General features: G+C 37.9%; 1 protein-coding gene across 1 annotated transcript; it reads right to left on the bottom strand.

The window, feature by feature from the left end:
- Positions 1 to 1,411: 1,411 nt before the first annotated feature.
- Positions 1,412 to 15,198, bottom strand: bag3 (BCL2 associated athanogene 3). The gene is made up of 4 exons (XM_038284130.1): positions 14,966 to 15,198; positions 8,760 to 9,089; positions 7,340 to 7,684; positions 1,412 to 3,607 (listed from the first exon to the last, which is right to left on the bottom strand). The coding sequence occupies exons 1-4, from the start codon at positions 15,167 to 15,169 to the stop codon at positions 2,882 to 2,884; spliced, it is 1,605 nt and encodes a 534-aa protein (XP_038140058.1). The 5' UTR covers positions 15,170 to 15,198; the 3' UTR covers positions 1,412 to 2,881.
- Positions 15,199 to 19,403: the final 4,205 nt, after the last annotated feature.

Here is a 19,403-nt window from a genome sequence, read left to right as displayed (position 1 = left end):
ATATGCAAGTAGATTTATGTGCAAGACCTACATGAGAATCTATGATATCTTCAGTGATATGATTGGAAAATATGGAGGTTTTACTCTTTTTTTTTTTTTTTCTTGTTGGTACAATGTGATTAGTGTAGATTGACCCTTAAATGGCTTCAGCTCCCATCAGTTTTCAGCCATCCCTATGAAACATTTCTGGCTTCACCACTGTTATCCAGACCAAGGGTACCAAAACTATGAAGAGAAGATGGGACATAAAAGCTGTTTTTGTGTAAAAGAAGAGGAAAAAACACATCAAGAGTCGAGTTTGAGTAAGAAATAGTCCATAAATGTCTCTTGTGGTTAAGTTGAGGAATGAAGAGGACGCAAGTGCATGACTATCTTTTAACAGCAAAGAAAGAAATAACCAGACTTTATCTTTGATCTGCACTATAATTGATAACGTTGAGCAGAAAACATAAATTTTCTCAATTTAACTGTTGTCTGGCCTGATCCATGGAGCGGACCAGAAGTTAACAAGCGCTATGATCCTCCACAATTGTTCTAAACAATTTAGGGGATATATATATATATATATATATATATATATATATATATATATATATATATATATATATATATATATATATATATATATATATATATATAAAGTAATGTTTGCTGATGTAGAAATAACAGATTTCTAGTTTCATGTTACTCTTTTAAAAAACGTTGCTCAGGTTATGGTATAGAAATGAAACCATTTGCAGCTGTTTCTACTGTTTGAAGGATTTTCACCTTTGTGTACATAAAATATTAAACTAGAACAGATTATTTTTTGCACTGCTTTAAGGTAGCTGTGCAAGACCTTTAGGGTGTTGCATTTTGTTTCACATCTCAATGTAGAAATCTTTGCTTTGCAGGGGGAGTTTATGACTGTTCCAAACACTTAATGTATGAAAACAGCCCCTTTTCATCACGTCCATGCTTTGCAGTTAGCATGAGGTGTTTGAGCTGATGTGCTGCACATTTATTTTATGTTTTGTAGTTCATTTAGATGCAGACATTTTTTATTTATTTATTTTCAAAATAAAGAAATCAAATTTCTCCTTCAACTCTTCCAAACAAAAGAATACTTTTTAAGAGTTTCAAATTGTCACATCTTGTTTACGCTAACCCAACAATGGGCGAAGGCCTGGAAAATATGCTCAGTCATGATTCAAAGGGTCCTGAGGGGAAAGCAGCTGACAACAGATGGAGACCAAACAGGGACACAAGTCCTGCCTCTTCATGTGATAAATAAGGTCAGCTTTAGTTGAGTTAATGACCTGCTTACTGGTTCCTGTCTTTGAAAATAAGGAGTAAATATAACAGTAAACAATCTTTGATATTTTATTGTACACGGAAATTATAAACATGTTATATAAAAGCAGGAAACTGAATCAGTCAAAACATTTTATTTTCAATTATACAAATGTGACTTTCTATTGTCTATGAATCTGCCAGCTGCTGATGAGCACTAAGCCACGATCCATAATTTGTGAGTGCATGTCAGGCTGTGATGGCTTACAATCTCAGAGTGGCAAATGAATTCAGATAAACTCAGGGGTAGAACTAAACAGTTCCAGGAGGTGGGACACTGAATTAGTTGGGTCTTTTTTTCCACAGAGGTGACATTAAGGCTTCAACGGCCCATGATGGGTTATTATTACAGATTGTGGCTTTGGTTGATGTATGAGGACATTCTGACAGTCGATAATATTTACTGATTGTCTCACATCTTAAGTAAAGTACACCCCCCATCCCCCCCAGTAGACATTACACATTCATGTACCAAAAATACTCATAGAAATCTCATAGAAATACTGGTATCATGGTCTGCAGCAGCAAGAAAACCAGTGTACATTTACACTTTTAACACAGAAAGTGAAAAAAACCTGCTGCGATGAGTCGCTGTGAGTCGACGTGTTGCTGAATTTCAGCATGATGCATCTTTAAGGGTTCCTTCACAGGCTGGAACTGTTTGGAAATTAATTCTAATGTTCCAGATCTGGATAGGAATGAAAAATAAAACAGAATATGGACCAAAAAAAAAAAAAAAAAGATTTCCAGATGTTATTGCCTTGTCCAAATGGATCTTCTATCTTCATGTATGCAACACTCCACATTAGTGTTATAGCAGTTTCCATATTTAAAGCCTTAGTGTTAAAACATCTGTGGTATATGCTGAACTTTTTCGTTTTACATTTTGTGAATTTCATTAAAATAAACAGAGAACTTTGGGGAATCTCATATTTTTTCTTCATCTGGAAAATAAAATTGGATTTCAACAGAAAAACATGCAGGAACCCTGATTTTTTCTTAGAAACAGCAAAGTGCAAAGACGGCAAAAATCAGCAATATGCCTTAAAGCAGCATGTAGTAAACAAATGCACTGTGTTTTTGTGACAAAGCAGCTCCAACAACACCAGATGGCAGTCACTGGGAGGAATTAGCTTCTGTTGACTCAGGCATTCTGCTTCAAAGCCTAACTTGTGTTCTGACTAGATTAGGAAAAATCTCATTGGGTAATCAGACAAAAAGGCAACTACAAATAAAATTTCTTAGGAAAATACTCGTCTTTCTCTCCCACGTTAACACGAAGGCCTCTTACTTTGACAATAATACATTTAACAGTGTTGTGAAAATCTCACTGATGAGTTCAGTTTTCGTTTAAAGACACTAGAACAACAGAAAAGGCAACAATAAAGTCCGGGACGATAAGGTTCCACTGAGCTACCATCAATTATGTGCTTTATGGACATTTTAACACTTTGAACCAATGCATGCAACTTTCACAAATGCTGTATGTTGAGGAATAGGAGAAATAGCCTGAGTGGACTCGTTTTCTCCCTGTTTTGAGGTTCAGTCTTTACGATATCTCCTTCGCCATCTCGATGTTCTCGCTGATCATGCTGGGCTCCCCTTTCTGTGTCAGACTGCCTCCCTCCGTTCCAGTCACACCGGCAGGCTGCTCCTCCAGCTGCTCCAGTTCCTCCAGTATGGTCTGCACGCGGCGGACTCCGTCCCGCCTCGCCTGCCGTACATCTACACGGCCCTCTGGGTCAACAGAGTCCAATGCCAGCAGCTCTTTGGTCAAGAGCTCCTCCAGGAGCAAGTACTTCTTATCATTCTTCTTTCCACTGAAGCTTTTCACCTCCTGCTCCAATTTAGCCACTCTTTCGAGGATTTGCTGCACTTTAGCCAATCCCGGGTGGACTGGGCACTGAACTGCTGGCTCGACCTCCGCCTGTGCATGTGGGACTTCTGTGGGGGTAGTCGGTCCCTCGTTGGCTTCCGGTTTTGGAGGGATCTGCACCGTGATGTCAGCCATATGGTGCTGCGGCGGCTCCTGCTTCTGAGCCTGCGGGGACAGTTCGTGCTGCGTTTGAGGTGGTGCTTGTTGAAACTGCTGAGGCTCTTGGAAGTGCTGAGGTTGTTGGAGCTGCTGAGGCGGCTCTGGTTGCTGAGACTTTGGGACGTCTGCTTCTGTGTTTGGAGTTTGAGCTCCCGGTGTGTTACTGGGCTTCTGCTGCACGCTTTGATGCTCTTGCTCCATCTTTTGGGGCAGTTCTCGTGAAAGGACACGCTGTGGAGCCTTAAAAGTGTACAAAGAAAAAAAAAAAAGGAAGCTGTTTTATTGATGCAAGTGAAAAACTTTATTTTCTGTAAATTGTTTCTTTGCCTGCACTGGGATTTCCTTCCAGTTGGAAATACCCAGAAAACCCCCAAAAGAGCAAGCATAAGCCCCATTTACTCCCCCCTCTGAGAACCGATCCATGCCGAGCTTGGATCAGTTAACCGTGCAAAGCTCTGTTCCTTACGACCATTTACAGGTGCTGGTCATAAAATTAGAATATCATGAAAAAGTAGATTGATTTCAGTAATTCCATTTAAAAAGTGAAACTTGTATATTATATTCATACATTACATACAAACTCATATATTTCAGATGTTTATTTTGTTTAATTTTGATGATTACAAATGACAACAAATGAAAATCTCAAATTCATCATATCAGAAAATTAGAATATTGTGAAAAGGTTCAAAATTGATGGCCTCTGGTGCCACACTCTAATCAGCTAATTAACTCAAACCACCTGCAAAAGCCTTTAAATGGTCTTTCAGTCTAGTTCTATAGGCTACACAATCATGGGGAAGACTGCTGACTTGACAGTTGTCCAAAAGACGACCATCGACACCTTGCACAAGGAGGGCAAGACACAAAAGGTCATCGCTAAAGAGGCTGGCTGTTCACAGAGCTCAGTGTCCAAGCACATTAATAGAGAGGCGAAGGGAAGGAAAAGATGTGGTCGAAAAAAGTGTACAAGCAAGAGAGATAACCGCACCCTGGAGAGGATTGTGAAACAAAACCCATTCAAAAATGTGGGGGAGATTCACAAAGAGTGGACTGCAGCTGGAGTGAGTGCTTCAAGAACCACCACACACAGACGTATGAAAGACATGGGTTTCTGCTGTCGCATTCCTTGTGTCAAGCCACTCTTGAACCACAGACAGCGTCAGAAGCGTCTTGCCTGGGCTAAAGAGAAACAGGACTGGACTGCTGGTGAGTGGTCCAAAGTCATGTTCTCTGATGAAAGTAAATTTTGCATTTCCTTTGGAAATCAAGGTCCCAGAGTCTGGAGGAAAAGAAGAGAGGCACTTCATCCACGTTGCTTGAAGTCCAGTGTAAAGTTTCCACAGTCAGTGATGGTTTGGGGTGCCATGTCATCTGCTGGTGTTGGTCCATTGTGTTTTCTGAGGTCCAGGGTCAACGCAGCCACATACCAGGAAGTTTTAGAGCACTTCATGCTTCCTGCAGCTGACCAACTTTTTGGAGATGCAGATTTCATTTTCCAACAGGACTTGGCACCTGCACACAGTGCCAAAGCTACCAGTACCTGGTTGAAGGACCATGGTATCCCTGTTCTTAATTGGCCAGCAAACTCTCCTGACCTTAACCCCATAGAAAATCTATGGGGTATTGTGAAGAAGAAGATGCAATACACCAGACCCAACAATTCAGAAGAGCTAAAAGCCACTATTAGAGCAACCTGGGCTATCATAACACCTGAGCAGTGCCACAGACTGATCGACTCCATGCCACGCCGCATTGCTGCAGTAATACAGGCCAAAGGAGGCCCAACTAAATACTGAGTGCTGTACATGCTCATACTTTTCATGTTCATACTTTTCAGTTGGCCAACATTTCTATAAATCCTTTGTTTTTATTGGTCTTCAGTAATATTCTAATTTTCTGATATGATGAATTTGAGATTTTCATTTGTTGTCATTTGTAATCATCAAAATTAAACAAACTAAACATCTGAAATATATGAGTTTGTATGTAATGTATGAATATAATATACAAGTTTCACTTTTTAAATGGAATTACTGAAATCAATCTACTTTTTCATGATATTCTAATTTTATGACCAGCACCTGTAAATACTTCACTAGCACGGTTCCTCGCCTCCTAGTGACGATCTACGGTACTACTTCTCTCTAGAGTTAAACAACCAAATCAACATGATGGCGCCCATAATATATTTATATATCTTCTTGGCTGATTTATGGAACTGTCGCCGTATCCTGAACCTTTATCACGTGTTGTACTTCATATGGGGCCCACCCAGTTAATGTTGCTTATGGGCCTATTGTTGTGTCGTTACGCCATTGCCCAAGATGTAACCTGACAATATACCTGACTAACCTCAGCTGACATGTTCGGAAATGGACGAGTAGTCTAGCTTTTCCTAGAGGATTCATCCTCTTGTCCTATTCATAAAAGGAAGCTCTCTAGATGTGGATCTATAGCGACCGACATTCAGCTCAGCTACTATTCCTGGCATCATAAACAGCAGGATTTATACAGGAAGGAGGAACTTAATTTAATGCATTTTAATGTCTTGAATTTCACTTGCCTTATGCTGTAGAAACCCTGTGTGTATATATATATATATATATATATATATATATACACACACAGGGTTCCTACAGCATAAGGCAAGTGAAATTCAAGACTTTAAGACTTTTTAAGACTTTTTAATGCCACTTGAAATAAAAATTTAAGACCAAATTCAAAAGAAACACAAGAAAAACCTGCCTGCGACAATTTAACCCAAAGGTTTATTTTAACATAAACCACTGCACTAATGTTTCAAATTTTGAAAAGCTTCCCATACAGGAAGAAAGCTAAAAACACACAAATGACAGATATATTTGAACAATTATTTAACTGAATTCTCAAACTTTGTTTTACCAGGAAACAAAACAAATCAGTTTTAAAGCCACAACATAACCAGTGCTAAGTCTTTTTTGCAGCTATTATTCTTTGTATCGTTTTCTTAGTATGTTTGATTTGGTGATAAGTGGAGGCGTTGCAGAGACAAGGGTGGAACAAAACTGAGAAATACCGGCTGTTTCTCGGTAACTCGATTTTGACGCTTTGTGTTTCGCGCTTCGCATGTGCGACTCCACTGCCTTAATTCCCATCGTTCTGAGCTTGAATGACTTCCTGCACTAAATCCACTGAGCCTCATGTATGTTCCCTGGTTTTATCCATGGAGAAAACTCTTGGCTGGAGACAATTTTGGTTACATTTACACTTGCTCATATTTTCCAGACAAAAAGTTAATGGTGCATCTCCCAAATGTCCCGGCCTCAACAACGCTTTTATTGGTTCCGCTTTCGGGACGGAACCAATAATGGCGAGCCGCTATTTTTTTTAAATAATAAAAAAAAAAAGGTCAATTTTAATGTTTTATTTAGATTACAAAAATAAATCATAATAAAAATAATCCTATTTATGATGTTTTAAAAATTAAGACCTACGAAAGACTGATTTAAGACATTTTAATACCATTTAATTAGTTTTATTTTGAAGAATTCAATGCCTTTTAAGACTTTTTAAGGACCTGCAGGAACCCTGATATATATAAACACGGCCAAATCCTTCGTAATCTTTACCATCGACAGGCTGCAGCCATGTCCCGAATTTCTCGTTTTCCAGCCACTTATGTTAAAATTTGCATTTTCTGCACTTCTGTTCCGAACATATGGCTTTAGGATCCACCAGGAGCAGTTCCACGCAAACAGCTGGAAAAAGTTAAGCTGATATATTTAACATTTTTTTTATTTTAATAAAGCATTTTAAATGCCATGATAATCACATTTAGTGAATATTGTTGCCAATTAAGGCCTTAATTAAAAAAATAATAATTTAATGACTTTTAATGACCCGCAGAAACCCTGATCAGGCTCATCAGTCAAACTAATTTAAAACTCCGAATATTTAAAGGGAAAGAAATAAATGCATAAGAGAATTTACCTGTGCCCTGTCCCCCATCACCTGGATTTTAACAGGTGAATGGCTCCTCACATGAGGTGGCAGGTGAACAGACGCCCCGTCACGAAGTTGGGGAAAAGTAGTGGGAGAAGCTCTTTCTCTGGAGGGCTGTGCTGCGGCAGAGTAGCCGGGCCAGTCGTCTGTCTGAAGGCGATGAAAGGGCTGCTGATGTTCAGAGTATGGAACACGCTGACTGTAGACTGAAGGATTCACATGAGGCGTGGTTTGGCCGCCTCCTCCCTCGTGGATCACCGGGATGGGGATATACCCGGGCTGCAGACCGGTGCTGCTGGGCCGTGCAGGCTGGTGGTGTGGGGCTGCATTTACCTTGGAAAACAAAATGAAACTATTCAGTTTGTGGCCATCTGCCTCTAATACAACCAACGCACTATACCAATTATTCACTGGCAGACATACAGTGTCTGGGTTGGAGTGATTTATTTGGCAGAGAGTCAGAGTAAAGGGGAAGAAACACAAATGACCGGCAGACTTGAGGTTTATTAATATAAAACCGTTTCAAAAACTAAACGGCTGTTCTTTAACGTCAAAATTATGCATTTCTTTCTACTGCTCAGTCACATAAGCAGGGCTGCAATTAATTATTATTTTGCATTTCAGTTAATCTGACGATTATTTTTTCGATTTGTCGATCAATAATCGGATAGCAAAAGAAGAGTTTTTTACAGAATTAAATCAGGTAAAACTAAAACTTTTCCACTGAGGAGTTCTGGATGGAGCATATTAAAAGACGAAAAAGTTTTTTTTAATCTTAAACACAAAATGTTTTACAATCTTGGTATAATTACTGCTCTAAGTCAGTCGCTCTGTCATCTAAAGGCACGTTTTAAAGTCTCTACACTCCAATTAACAATTAATCGATTACTAAAAATGATTATTAATCTGATTAATTGTTTCAGCCCTACAGATAAGATCTCTTTAACTGGACTATGTGATTGTGATGTAACAAAATATGTAATAACTCAAGAAGTAATATTACTTTTTATACCTTTTTATTTTCCCCAAATTTTGATGGCCCTCATCGATTCCAAGTCACTGAACTCCTGATATGTTGAGGTTTATAAATCAGGAATATACCGGGTTAATTTCTCAGTCATCTGGGTTAATTTAGCAATGAAAGCCATATTGTTTTTAATATAAAGACCTAGACATACTTCCTTTTTATGGGTTTATAATTCAGTTTTCAGTTTCCATAGATACTGCTTTTTCTACAGCCCTCAGCTCTAGAATAGACATCCTGAAATCTGAAATGAACAAAGGATGTTGGCTCTTTTTAATCAGGTACATAAGATTTATGTTTTAACAGCAGCTTTTGTGTAAACACTAAAGGTTTTGTTTTTCTGCTACAGATAGATTTGAAAGGCATCATATAATCATAAAGTACCTCTGATGTTTGTAAGACTGTTGCGCCGCCCTTCCCAGACTCCGCGTCAGAGGGTCCAAGCAAAGGTGATTTAGGTCTGCTGTGATGGAGCCCAGATGTCTGGGAAGGCGTCACACCTTCCGTCCTGACGTTCTGTGCAGGGACTGGCTGGATGTAGGAGTAGCAGGGATGCTGCTGCTGTCTCACATCTGCTCCGTCGTGGTAGACTGGGATGGGAATATAACCGGGTCGTAGAATGGGGTGCTTCATCTCTCTCACAAAGGTCTTTGGAGGCTCCAGGGGGCTTGATTCTGTTGGTGCACTCGGCCCATTTGATGATACTTCTCGAACCTGCAAGAGGAAAATTGACTGGATGTAAGCAATTCCATTATTTAGTGGCATCTAATAAATGTCTACGATGGAACGGAGCATAAATAACTATGTTTATATACAACAAAAGTGTCTGCTCTATTTTTTACAGGAAAAAAACAGATTTTTATGCAGAGCTTAACTTACTAGCACAGATATATTGGTAATGATTTCTTTTATAGCACATAAATAACTATGTAATAACATGGTAATAACATAGCAAGTTACTATATTACAAGGTAAGAACAAAAACTTTATGGAAATATTGGTAAGTGCCGTGCTTTAAATTTTAGGCAGACAAGGAAAGGTCAGACTTCTTAGATTTCAAACCGTTATTACCAGGGAACTCAGTCATTTCACCAACAGCAATAAATGAATGTGTTAAAATCTATTAAAATGCAGTTTATTACTTGGCAAATAATAGAAAACCAAACCTAGAAGACAGCAAGCCAATCTTTTTAACTAAACTGTTCCTTTTATGTAACTTCTGTACAGTTTTATAATCAATCAATCTCTTTATTTAGACACAATTATGGTCCATACACAGACAAAAACAATAATAAAAAGATATATATATATATATATATATATATATATATATATATATATATATATAATAAAATAATCATAACTGAAAAACCATAATGCTTTAGTCACTTGATCATAAGTTATCATTTATTTTGTAATATATATATATATATATATATATATATATATATATATATATATATATATATATATATATATATATATATATATATATATATATATATATATATATATATATATAATAAAATAATCATAACTGAAAAACCATAATGCTTTAGTCACTTGATCATAAGTTATCATTTATTTTGTAATCTGGTGGTAGTTGGTGGCCAATAATAGAAACCGTTATTACCAGGAAACTCAGTCATTTCACCAACAGCAATAAATTAATGTGTTAAAATCTATTAAATATAACAGAAAACCAAACCTAGAAGACAGCATGCCAATCTTCTTAACTAAACTCTTATTTTTATGTAACTTGAGTTCAGTTTTATAATGCTTTAGCTACCCAATCATAAGTTACAATTTACTTTGTAATCTGGTGGTAGTTGGTGGCCAATAATATAAACCGTTATGTTGTAACCTAATGTTATTACCCATCAAATGTGTCCATTGTTACTTAGTAACATACAATTGTATTAATTACATACAGGTAATTATGTTAAAATTATATATCTCAATTTTGGGGTAATTACCAAATAAAGCTTTTTTGTAACCAAGTAATATAGTGTGACTTGCTATGTTATTACTATATTATTACGTGGTTATTGATGTTCTATAAAAGAAAGCGTTATTAGATATATTAAATGCATTTTGTAAGATGCGCATTGAGACTGTCCCCAGTCTATAGCGCACTGCAGGAAAACAACAAACCAAAAAAAGACAATAGCATGCTCAGTCTGAAATGGGTGAGGCTCAACATTTTCTCAAAGTGGTGCTAAAAGTCTCATTCATGTGCTCTGGGAAAAAAAAAAAGAAAACATCTGACAGGCAGTTCAACACGGAAAAACCAAACACTAGGCGGTGTTTTATTCTATTAACATTTTAGGCCTAAAAATAATTGCTCTGACTTCATTAGCTGACTAATTTCCTCACACAATAGCTTAAGAGTGACTCTTGGCAATATAGACTAATGACTCAAATACTCATAAATAGAAGGTGATCTAAGTATCTTTTTAAATATTATTTAATAAATGAATGAACCTGATTCTTTTCATTGTAATCTATCCAATAGATCACACTTCATTGTTGAGCTCAGACTAAGATAAACAGATAAGTTTTAATATGTAATAGTGTTTGGATAGAAGTCTGAAATCAGCCAATTAAAGCCAGAAATCAGAACCGCCAGTAAGATGCGGATTGTTAAACATCTGCTTAAGAGGACAGATAACAACCTGCCGTAGTATAGAAGTTATGAGTTTGAATCCGACTGAAAATAAAGGGATTAAGGCTTTGCTCATCATATTTGAGGATATTAGAAATTTGAGATAGTTCCCATTTACTCAAGACGTTTTTTTGGTACATACAAATGGAAACAAAATAAAAATATATATACTTTTTTATACTTGTGGAACGAAGAAAATGTTTGTATTCATTTGAGTTTTCTTAAATTTCTTGAACAAGAGAAACAATGGCTGACCTGCTCATCATATGGGGCATATCCACTGCAATGCTGCTACATGCAATAGGTGATTTAATTCACAGCTCATACTAAGCATTGATGCAAAAAAAATGCTTTAAAAAGGTAATGTTTTTATTATATTACTGGCATTGAAATTGTACTGTCCAGCAGTATTTGCCCCCTGAATTCACACCTTCCCTCATCAAGCAGCAGACAGCAATATGAAAGCATTCTGGGTCTTGTTAAGGGACCCAGACTAGAAGTTTCTTTTTAACCCATGAGCTTAGGGCCTCTTCAGGATGGATAATCTGCTCTCTAACCACTCTGCCACCACTTCCCCTATTATGGTTTCTAAACATCTAAAATATTCTATCAAACTGTTTCTACAGAATAGAATCCTGTCAGTGAGATGCAGACAAAATCTCTAAGAGGGTTCTGATTTTTATGGCTGAGAAGCATTTAATACAGCGTTATTTATTTATTTTTATTAAGTTAAAATGAGTTAAATTTACACCTGCGTTGTTAAACTGTGCGTTAATAAAACACATAAAAATGTAAACCACTTTTTAAAGGAGCAAGGTGTTGTTTTCATTTAGCAGAAAAGAGCTTAAACATTCCCCCTCCATGGTAAGGACTTGGTGACTGCTTTGCATGGCTGCAGTGCATCCAGTCTTCTTAGAGACCTAAGCTCGATAATGCAAGTCTTTCTGCTTGCTTTAAACTTGATCATAATAGCTAGAGGCTCATAACCTAAGTATCACAACTAAAATACTGTACTAAAGTGTTTTTGCACATTGATGTAGTCTACACTGTGCAAAGCTTTAGCAGAAAGGAACACAAATGAAAATACAGCTTGAAGCAATCCTGATGATTGAGATTATAGAGCTTTGAATCTGTCTGTAACTGCTAATGCAGTCCTAATGGACTGCATATTTCAAATTCAGTTTAAGTCTGTCTATGAGAACATTAAATTTGAAAAATAAACAGATGTCAGTGCTCACCCTCTTAACTCTTAATTTCACCTTTTACCCTCTGGTGCAAATATCAGGCTTCCTTCTGTTTAAAGCAATGGGTATAAACATTCATTTATTCCTAATGCCATCTCCCCCCTTAACATAATTAAAAGGGAAAGGCTGTGAGCATTATCACGGAGAATTTTTTTATCTGTTGTCTCTTTTTATTTTAAAAGTTAAGTGTACTATATTTAATAAATTTATTGTTCATCTTTCTTTCATGCCAGTATTCCGTATATGTTGCTCTAAGAGAGATATTTAGCTTTTTTTTTAACCCGAATTATGTTTTTACTCACATATGTTGATGGTTTTTTTTTCCTTCATTGTGACATCATAAGGACATCAATTAAGAAGATTCTTATAAATCAGCTGGCAAATAGAATAGAATAGAAAATCCCTTTATTGTCCAACAATGGGGAAATTCTGGTGTTTATAGCAGCAAAAGATTAAAGAAAAAAAATAGGTCACACAAACGTGGACCTTAGAAAAATGTGTAATAAGTTATACACTTAATAAGTGAAACGTTTTAACAATATAAACTATGCACCTGGAGAATAAATAACCAATATACAGATGTGGACATTTTTACAGTAATGGATATTTGAAAACAGCAGCAAAATCAGAGATGTGCAAAATTACAGCAGCATGTTATTTAACTGACTGAATTAGAAACTGTGCAAAATTAGCATGAATGTAAAAACTTGATGTTGTTGGGAGCAGTGATGGTTATAGACTCTTAAAGCTGCTGGAAGGAAGGATCTGTGATAACGCTCCCTGGTGCATTAAGGGTGCAGCAGTCTGTCACTGAACGAGCTCTCCAGTTCAACACCAGGTTCATGCATGGGGTGGGAGACATTATCCAACAGAGATGATCATTTTGTTAGGATCAGTCTGTTTCCCACCTCCTGCACTGAGTCCAGAGGGCATCCAATCACAGAGCTGGCCTTCCTGTACGCAAAGGCGTGGTGTGCAAATGTTGCTCTCTTATATGTCATACTAATTGGTAAATGACGAGCCGTACTGCCCAAGCGCGAACAGATGTATATCATACATTACGGTACTAAAACTACTTATTTCTATCCTTAACTCACCAAAGAATGCTAATACACATCTTTGAACAAAAAAGTTTTATGACTTCTATGAGACAATCTTTATGCTTTTCCCATTTTCTCCGTTAAACTGCTTCTCTCTTGTCATCATGGGACATGCTCATGGGCAGTCTGGCAAAATATGATTAAACCATGTTTATCTGCATTGTAGTTGTTTCCTTCTATAGATTATGCAATCTATAGCATAAGATTAAAATGAAACGAAAACATAAAACTCAAAAAGACTAGATTTACATAGGATCCCATTTCCATTGCAGATCGGGTAGAGGCGACTGATAAATAGATTTATTAGACTGATTTTAAGGCATTTATTTCCTAAGGAAATACATTATTAACCTTTAACACATGATATTTTAGTATGTTAACTATTTTTGGGGAGGGGAAAACGTCATTTAGGTTTTTAAAAAATAAATAAAATCGAAGATGACCCGGATTTATATCTGGATGCGCAAATGAGCTGATCATGCAGTGACACAAACAACCACTCACACTTAAGGAGAATTTAGATAAACCATTTAACCTAACCTAACAGTCATGTTTTTGGGAGGAAGCCGGAGTACCCGGAGAGAATGCACACATGCACAGGGAGAACATGCAAACTCCATGCAGAAAGAGCCAGGCCAGGAATCTAACCCAAATCTTCTTGCTGCAAGGCAGCATTGCTACCCACTGCTCCACTGAGCAGCCAACCCACTGAATAGAACCATGTTTTTCCTTTAAATGGAGGTGGGCCCACATATGAAACATGCCTCATGTAGAATGTGGTTGAGCCATCCTCTGAGAACAAGCAACAGGTTCCCACCCATTCTCAAAAACAAATCCATAGAAAAGAAAAAAAAGTAGACTGTATTAATGGATGAACCAATGGCCTTTCTCCTAACATCACAGTTGTGAAATAGCTGTGAACGACCCTTTGCCCTCTGCCTGTACAGGACACTGCAGGCTGCACCAATTTTATCCCCCAACAGCTGTGTCTTTCCAGCAGATTCCTCAGCACACTAACTTTGGAAAACAGAGTCCGTCCCTGAGAGGGAAGATTACCGCCTGGCAGACTGTGGAGCCTCAGCCCACCACTTTTCACTGCAGACCTGAACGCATTCTGATTTATTATTATCATTTTGATCATCATTATAGGTCAGTCAGTTTTGCTGTCTGATACAGGCTCCTGAGCCCTGAAGGAAAGGCAGAGCAGACTGAATCCTTGTAAGGGAAAAGTTTATTATGATCTGAACCCCGTTATTTAAACAAGGATCCGAGCCTTTCCATGCAGTCCAGTGACTCACCGAGTAATAATAGTGTTAGATCATGGCATGGGAATAAAACGGGAATGGTCATCTGTTATATTAGGCTTATGAGCTGTCAGTGAGGGGGAGGTGACTCTGCCTAACGAGGCCTAAAGGCAACAACAGTCATGTCATAATAAGAAAATAACGCAGCATCTGTTTTTTCCCAACTTTTAGAAATCACATAAACGCAACTCGGTATAAATTGCGCATTTGGGCGGTTTTTTTTTTTTTTTTTTTTGGTTTTTTTTTTAAGTGAGCAACTTTATCCGCGGACCGTTACCTTTCTGGTGTCGTGTCTCGGGTCATTCCAGGTGGTGGTTCGGTTGTTGTGGTCCACGAAGAAGGGCCAGCCGGTGTGGGGGTCGATCTTCACCTCCCAGCCCAGCGGCAGAGGCTCGCTGTCGTTAGTCGCCATGGCGGGGATATGCGTCTGCGTCTTCGCGGCGTTCATATTGCTGCTGCTGGCTGCCGCGAACTGAGACATTTTATAGGGGCGACGGTCCCTTTAAAGATTCCCACCGGTGACGTAGGCAAGTGGGCTGGAAGTTTCTGGAAATAGCAAGGGGTTAATGTCGGGGGCGGTGGACGCAGCTCGCTGGCTCCTCAGACCCCAAACACAGACGAATCCCATTAATTGATCTCATTATAAAGGCTTGAACATTAATTTGTACAAAATAAATATAAAAATACGGCTGTTTGCTGGCATAAACAAACTAATCTGGAATAATGTGTGCCAGGATCTTATTTAATACACATAAACAAAAGGGAATTCCAAATATTTCTCTTAATTGCAAACAAATCTCCAATTATAAGGAGTCAGAGTCCCACGTGATACAATTAGTCCAAGGATTTGCTTGGATTTGGTTCACAATTATGTAAGTGGTGTGAAAGAGTGTAGGCATGGTGACACTTCTAATGACAGTCTTCCTCTTTATTCTGGAAAGGAGGGATACTAATAATCCTGCATCTTCATCATGTGGCTTGGAAAAAAAACAAACAGAGATAATAATAAAATGGATCATAATTGAATCCATTTCAGTTTATTTCTATTGCGCCAATCCACAACACATGTTATCTAAAGGCACTTTACAGTTCATAAGATCATACAGTCGAATTGATTCAAAGTTTTCTATCAAAGGAAAACCAGCTGATTGTATCGACTCATTGACTCGAATACAATTCCTCACACTAAGCATGCTTGTAGCGACAGTGGAGAGGAAAAACTCCCTTTTAACAGGTAGAAACCTCCAGCAGAACCAGGCTCAGTGTGAGCGGCCATCTGCCGAGGCCGACTGGGGTTCAAGGAGACAGAAGCAGAGATACAAAAGGCAACTGTAAACGGCGGCCCCGTCCAGGAAACACACAGCCAGGCAGACGATCTCCGAGCCAACTCCCATGTCAGAGGATGAACAGAGCACATCCAGTTAGTCATGGTCAGAGAAACAGGACTACACTGGAAAAACAGGCTGATCTCCAGCATGTATAAACAAAGGTGTTGATGGCAGCAGCACAGCTGATATTTCTCTCCAGGATGGAGTCACAGCCAAACAGGAACAGACCAGATGAAGCTACTATTGAAAAAAGCAGAGAGAGCAGAACGTTAAAGATTGAACTAACAGATTCTGCAGAGTGGGAGAGAGAGAGAGATAGAATGAAGCAGAATGATCATATCATTCATCATATCAATCATAACAAATTTTACCAGTGATTTAAAAAAACAACAACACAAATTTTAGACCTCTATTAAACTTTGGGGGAGCCATCAATCATTTCTTTGCACCTTTCCAACAAATAGGTACAACTTCTATCCAGATATCTGTCAATACTCAGCACTGATCGAGGTTGGTTCTAGACAGGGGCCCCTGTAAAATGTGTCCCAGCCCCTGTGGTAAATACCAAATCCTGGCATAGAAACCATAACTGACTGTATACCTTGTTTTACCTTTGTTTTGTCTTTACACTGTCACAAGTACAGAGCAACGAAATCAATCAACCAATCTTTATTGTCAACTACAATTTGCATTGCAATCGAGATTTCAGTTTCAGTACAAACCAAACATCACAATATATTGCATACATTGGGGTGGGGTGGTTGAGAGGTCGAACGGATTAACTGAGGCCACGCGTACCTGGCTTCCCAGGTTCCAATCAGTTACCTATGGTGTTGCCTTTATCTCTGTGGATGGGAGCCACATTGGGGAAGAGAGGGGGGAAAAAACATCTTTCACACTTTATACTGCATTAAATTGCACCCAGCATGCGGGTCATCTCCAGATCGTGCTCGTTCACAGCCTTTGTGAGGGCGTCAACTGCTGCGGGCAGCCTGATCAGTGCCCAAATTGCCGCCGACATCCTCTGTAATTGCAGATACATCAAGTATCCCCCAAATCCAAACAGGAGAAATCAAAGTATCATAGAACCAAAAATCCACACATCTTCGGTATCCTCCACTGACAACATTATGAAACACGCCATCCTCCAAGCCTTCCAGGAGTCCATGGCGTATCCCACGAAGTATGTCCCGGCAGGACAGGACATGTCCCCTATTCCCTGTCTTCCAGATGAGTAAATTTGATCAATTACATTGAGAGACCAGCGACCAGATCCCTTTTTTTTGAGTTTGGGTGATATGAAGAGAGAGCTCAGAAAAAGACAAGACACTACAAAGCAGGGACAGGCAGGGAGGTGCAGGAAGATGTGACCGTCTCCTTCAAGAGTCAGAACAGAAGAACTCTCTGCATTTACCCCATCCCCTCAAGGAAAAGTAGGCTGCCACTGTGTGGCACCCAGGGAGCAGTGTGGGGTTAAGGGTCTTGCTCAGGGACCCAGAGTGCAGGCTGTGGGGATCGAACCAGGTACTTGCAACCTTTTGCACAAGCGCACTGCTCCAACCACCGCCATTCCCCACCTGAAAAAAAAAACTTTCACCTTCAGTTTTACTATCAGTGGTTTAAAAACTGAGGTTTGCCCTTTTAGCTTTGGCTGTATTAAGACAGGATCCCCTGTAAGACCTTTAATCGTTGCAGCCTGGAGCTGCAACGATTAAAGGGGCTATTTAACCCATACATTAATCCAGCGGTTCATAAACTTTTCTTGCTTGGGCCCCCTTTTCTCAATTTACAGGAAAGTTTTTGCACCTAGAAATAGCCCAGCCTGCCTTTTCCACACTTTTCAACTGCAGTAAATTATATATTGCCAAAAAATAAAACAAAGACTTTTAAAATGCAAACATTTTATTAAATTTTTTTATTTAACTGTGTAAAAGAATACAACATTGTTGTTAAGATTTCTAAAAATGTTACTTTTATTTAACATTTTTTGTGGTTCCCCACCAAAATAGCATTTTTTTGTGGTTTTTAATCATCATTATTTTAATCTGTGTCCCCATTTAAAAGAAAAAAAACAACAACAATAAAATAGAAAACACTGATCCCACCCTGGATGCTAGGGAAATTTGGTCCAGAACATCCACTTGCTCTGATATATTTAGTTCGATGCAATTCAGAGTATAAATCAATGTATTAAGTCTGATTCATGTTCAATTCACAAATATTTTGGTTATATATACACAGTTTTAGTAATTAGTCCAAACATCGCTCCTCTTGGTGTTTTTAAATAATTTTAAGCCTGTTTTTTTGCCAGAACTAAGGCTGGGTGATTAATCAGTTTTGTCGATTAATCAAATTTTCTGTTTATGAAGATTTAAATTCAGAAAAATCTGCTTTTTTTTTCCTAAATAAACACTTCTCTGGGTTTCATAGCTCAGGGGGACATTGGTTCATCTGTTTTTGTCCGTAGATGTGTACTGATAATTGATAAAACTTGCTCACTTTGTGATAACCCTTGCTGCAAACATTGAGTGATACATTTTCATTATTCTTGTGAAACATGCTTCACAGCTAGAATTTCTTTGCCCTTTAAATTAAGGACCCCTCCTAGAGAGAATGATTAAAATAATAGCTAGTTCTTGATTGTAATGTAGGTCATTTGGAATTTTTATTATGAAACGTAATGGGAAAAAAGCAACACCCTCACAAAGAAATATAAAACGAAAGAAAAAACAACTAAAAACTGATTGAATTTGGTAGGGAAAAAAGTCATGAATTATCTGCAAAGAGCCCCTCAAGTTCTCAAGCATTACCCCCTCTTCACCTTAACTATATCAAGTCTGAGTTTGCTCAAACCAGTTTTTTGAACAATCCTGACTTTTAACTGAAAATAAAGACACAGCACATCAAACCAGTGAGTAAATCACTGTTTATTTCGGAAACTTTATCTAATAAATCTGTGTTTCCTTGAAAGGGCAAATTAGCCTGCACCTTTTGACCTATAAAATATAAAATATTAAAATATAATTTGTGGCTTTACATTTAAAAGAAGAACAAGAAAAACATTTTAATTCAGGCTGTAAGCACAATAATGATAACAAAATAGAAGTAGTAATAATTATAATGATAATAAAAAAAATCTAACAACAACAACAACAATAATAATAATAATAATAATAATAATAATCATTATTATTATTATTATCATAATTATAATTAACATTATTATTATTATTTATTTAAAATTTAAATGGATGAAAATGTATATTTTCATCCATTTAAATCATCAATTTAGTCCCACAGTTATGCGGTAATTTATGTGTCATTATCTTTTTATAGTTTCGTTTATTCAGGGGTCAAAGATTATACCGTATCATTCGAGAAATATCT

The sequence above is a fragment of the Cyprinodon tularosa genome, unplaced genomic scaffold, assembly GCF_016077235.1.
Source record: "Cyprinodon tularosa strain WSP-4 unplaced genomic scaffold, ASM1607723v1 ctg199, whole genome shotgun sequence".
Lineage (NCBI taxonomy): Eukaryota > Metazoa > Chordata > Actinopteri > Cyprinodontiformes > Cyprinodontidae > Cyprinodon > Cyprinodon tularosa.
Note: the sequence above shows the minus strand (reverse complement) of the source record. Positions and strands in the feature narration are given on the sequence as shown.

Excerpts from the sequence above, each read along its gene's own strand:
- bag3 (XM_038284130.1), bottom strand. The coding sequence starts at position 15,169 with ATGTCTCAGTTCGCGGCAGCCAGCAGCAGCAATATGAACGCCGCGAAG. Across the intron at positions 9,090-14,965 it reads CGAGACACGACACCAGAAAG|GTTCGAGAAGTATCATCAAA; the intron begins GTAACGGTCCGC and ends TTCCTCTTGCAG. Across the intron at positions 7,685-8,759 it reads CAGTCTTACAAACATCAGAG|GTAAATGCAGCCCCACACCA; the intron begins GTACTTTATGAT and ends TTGTTTTCCAAG.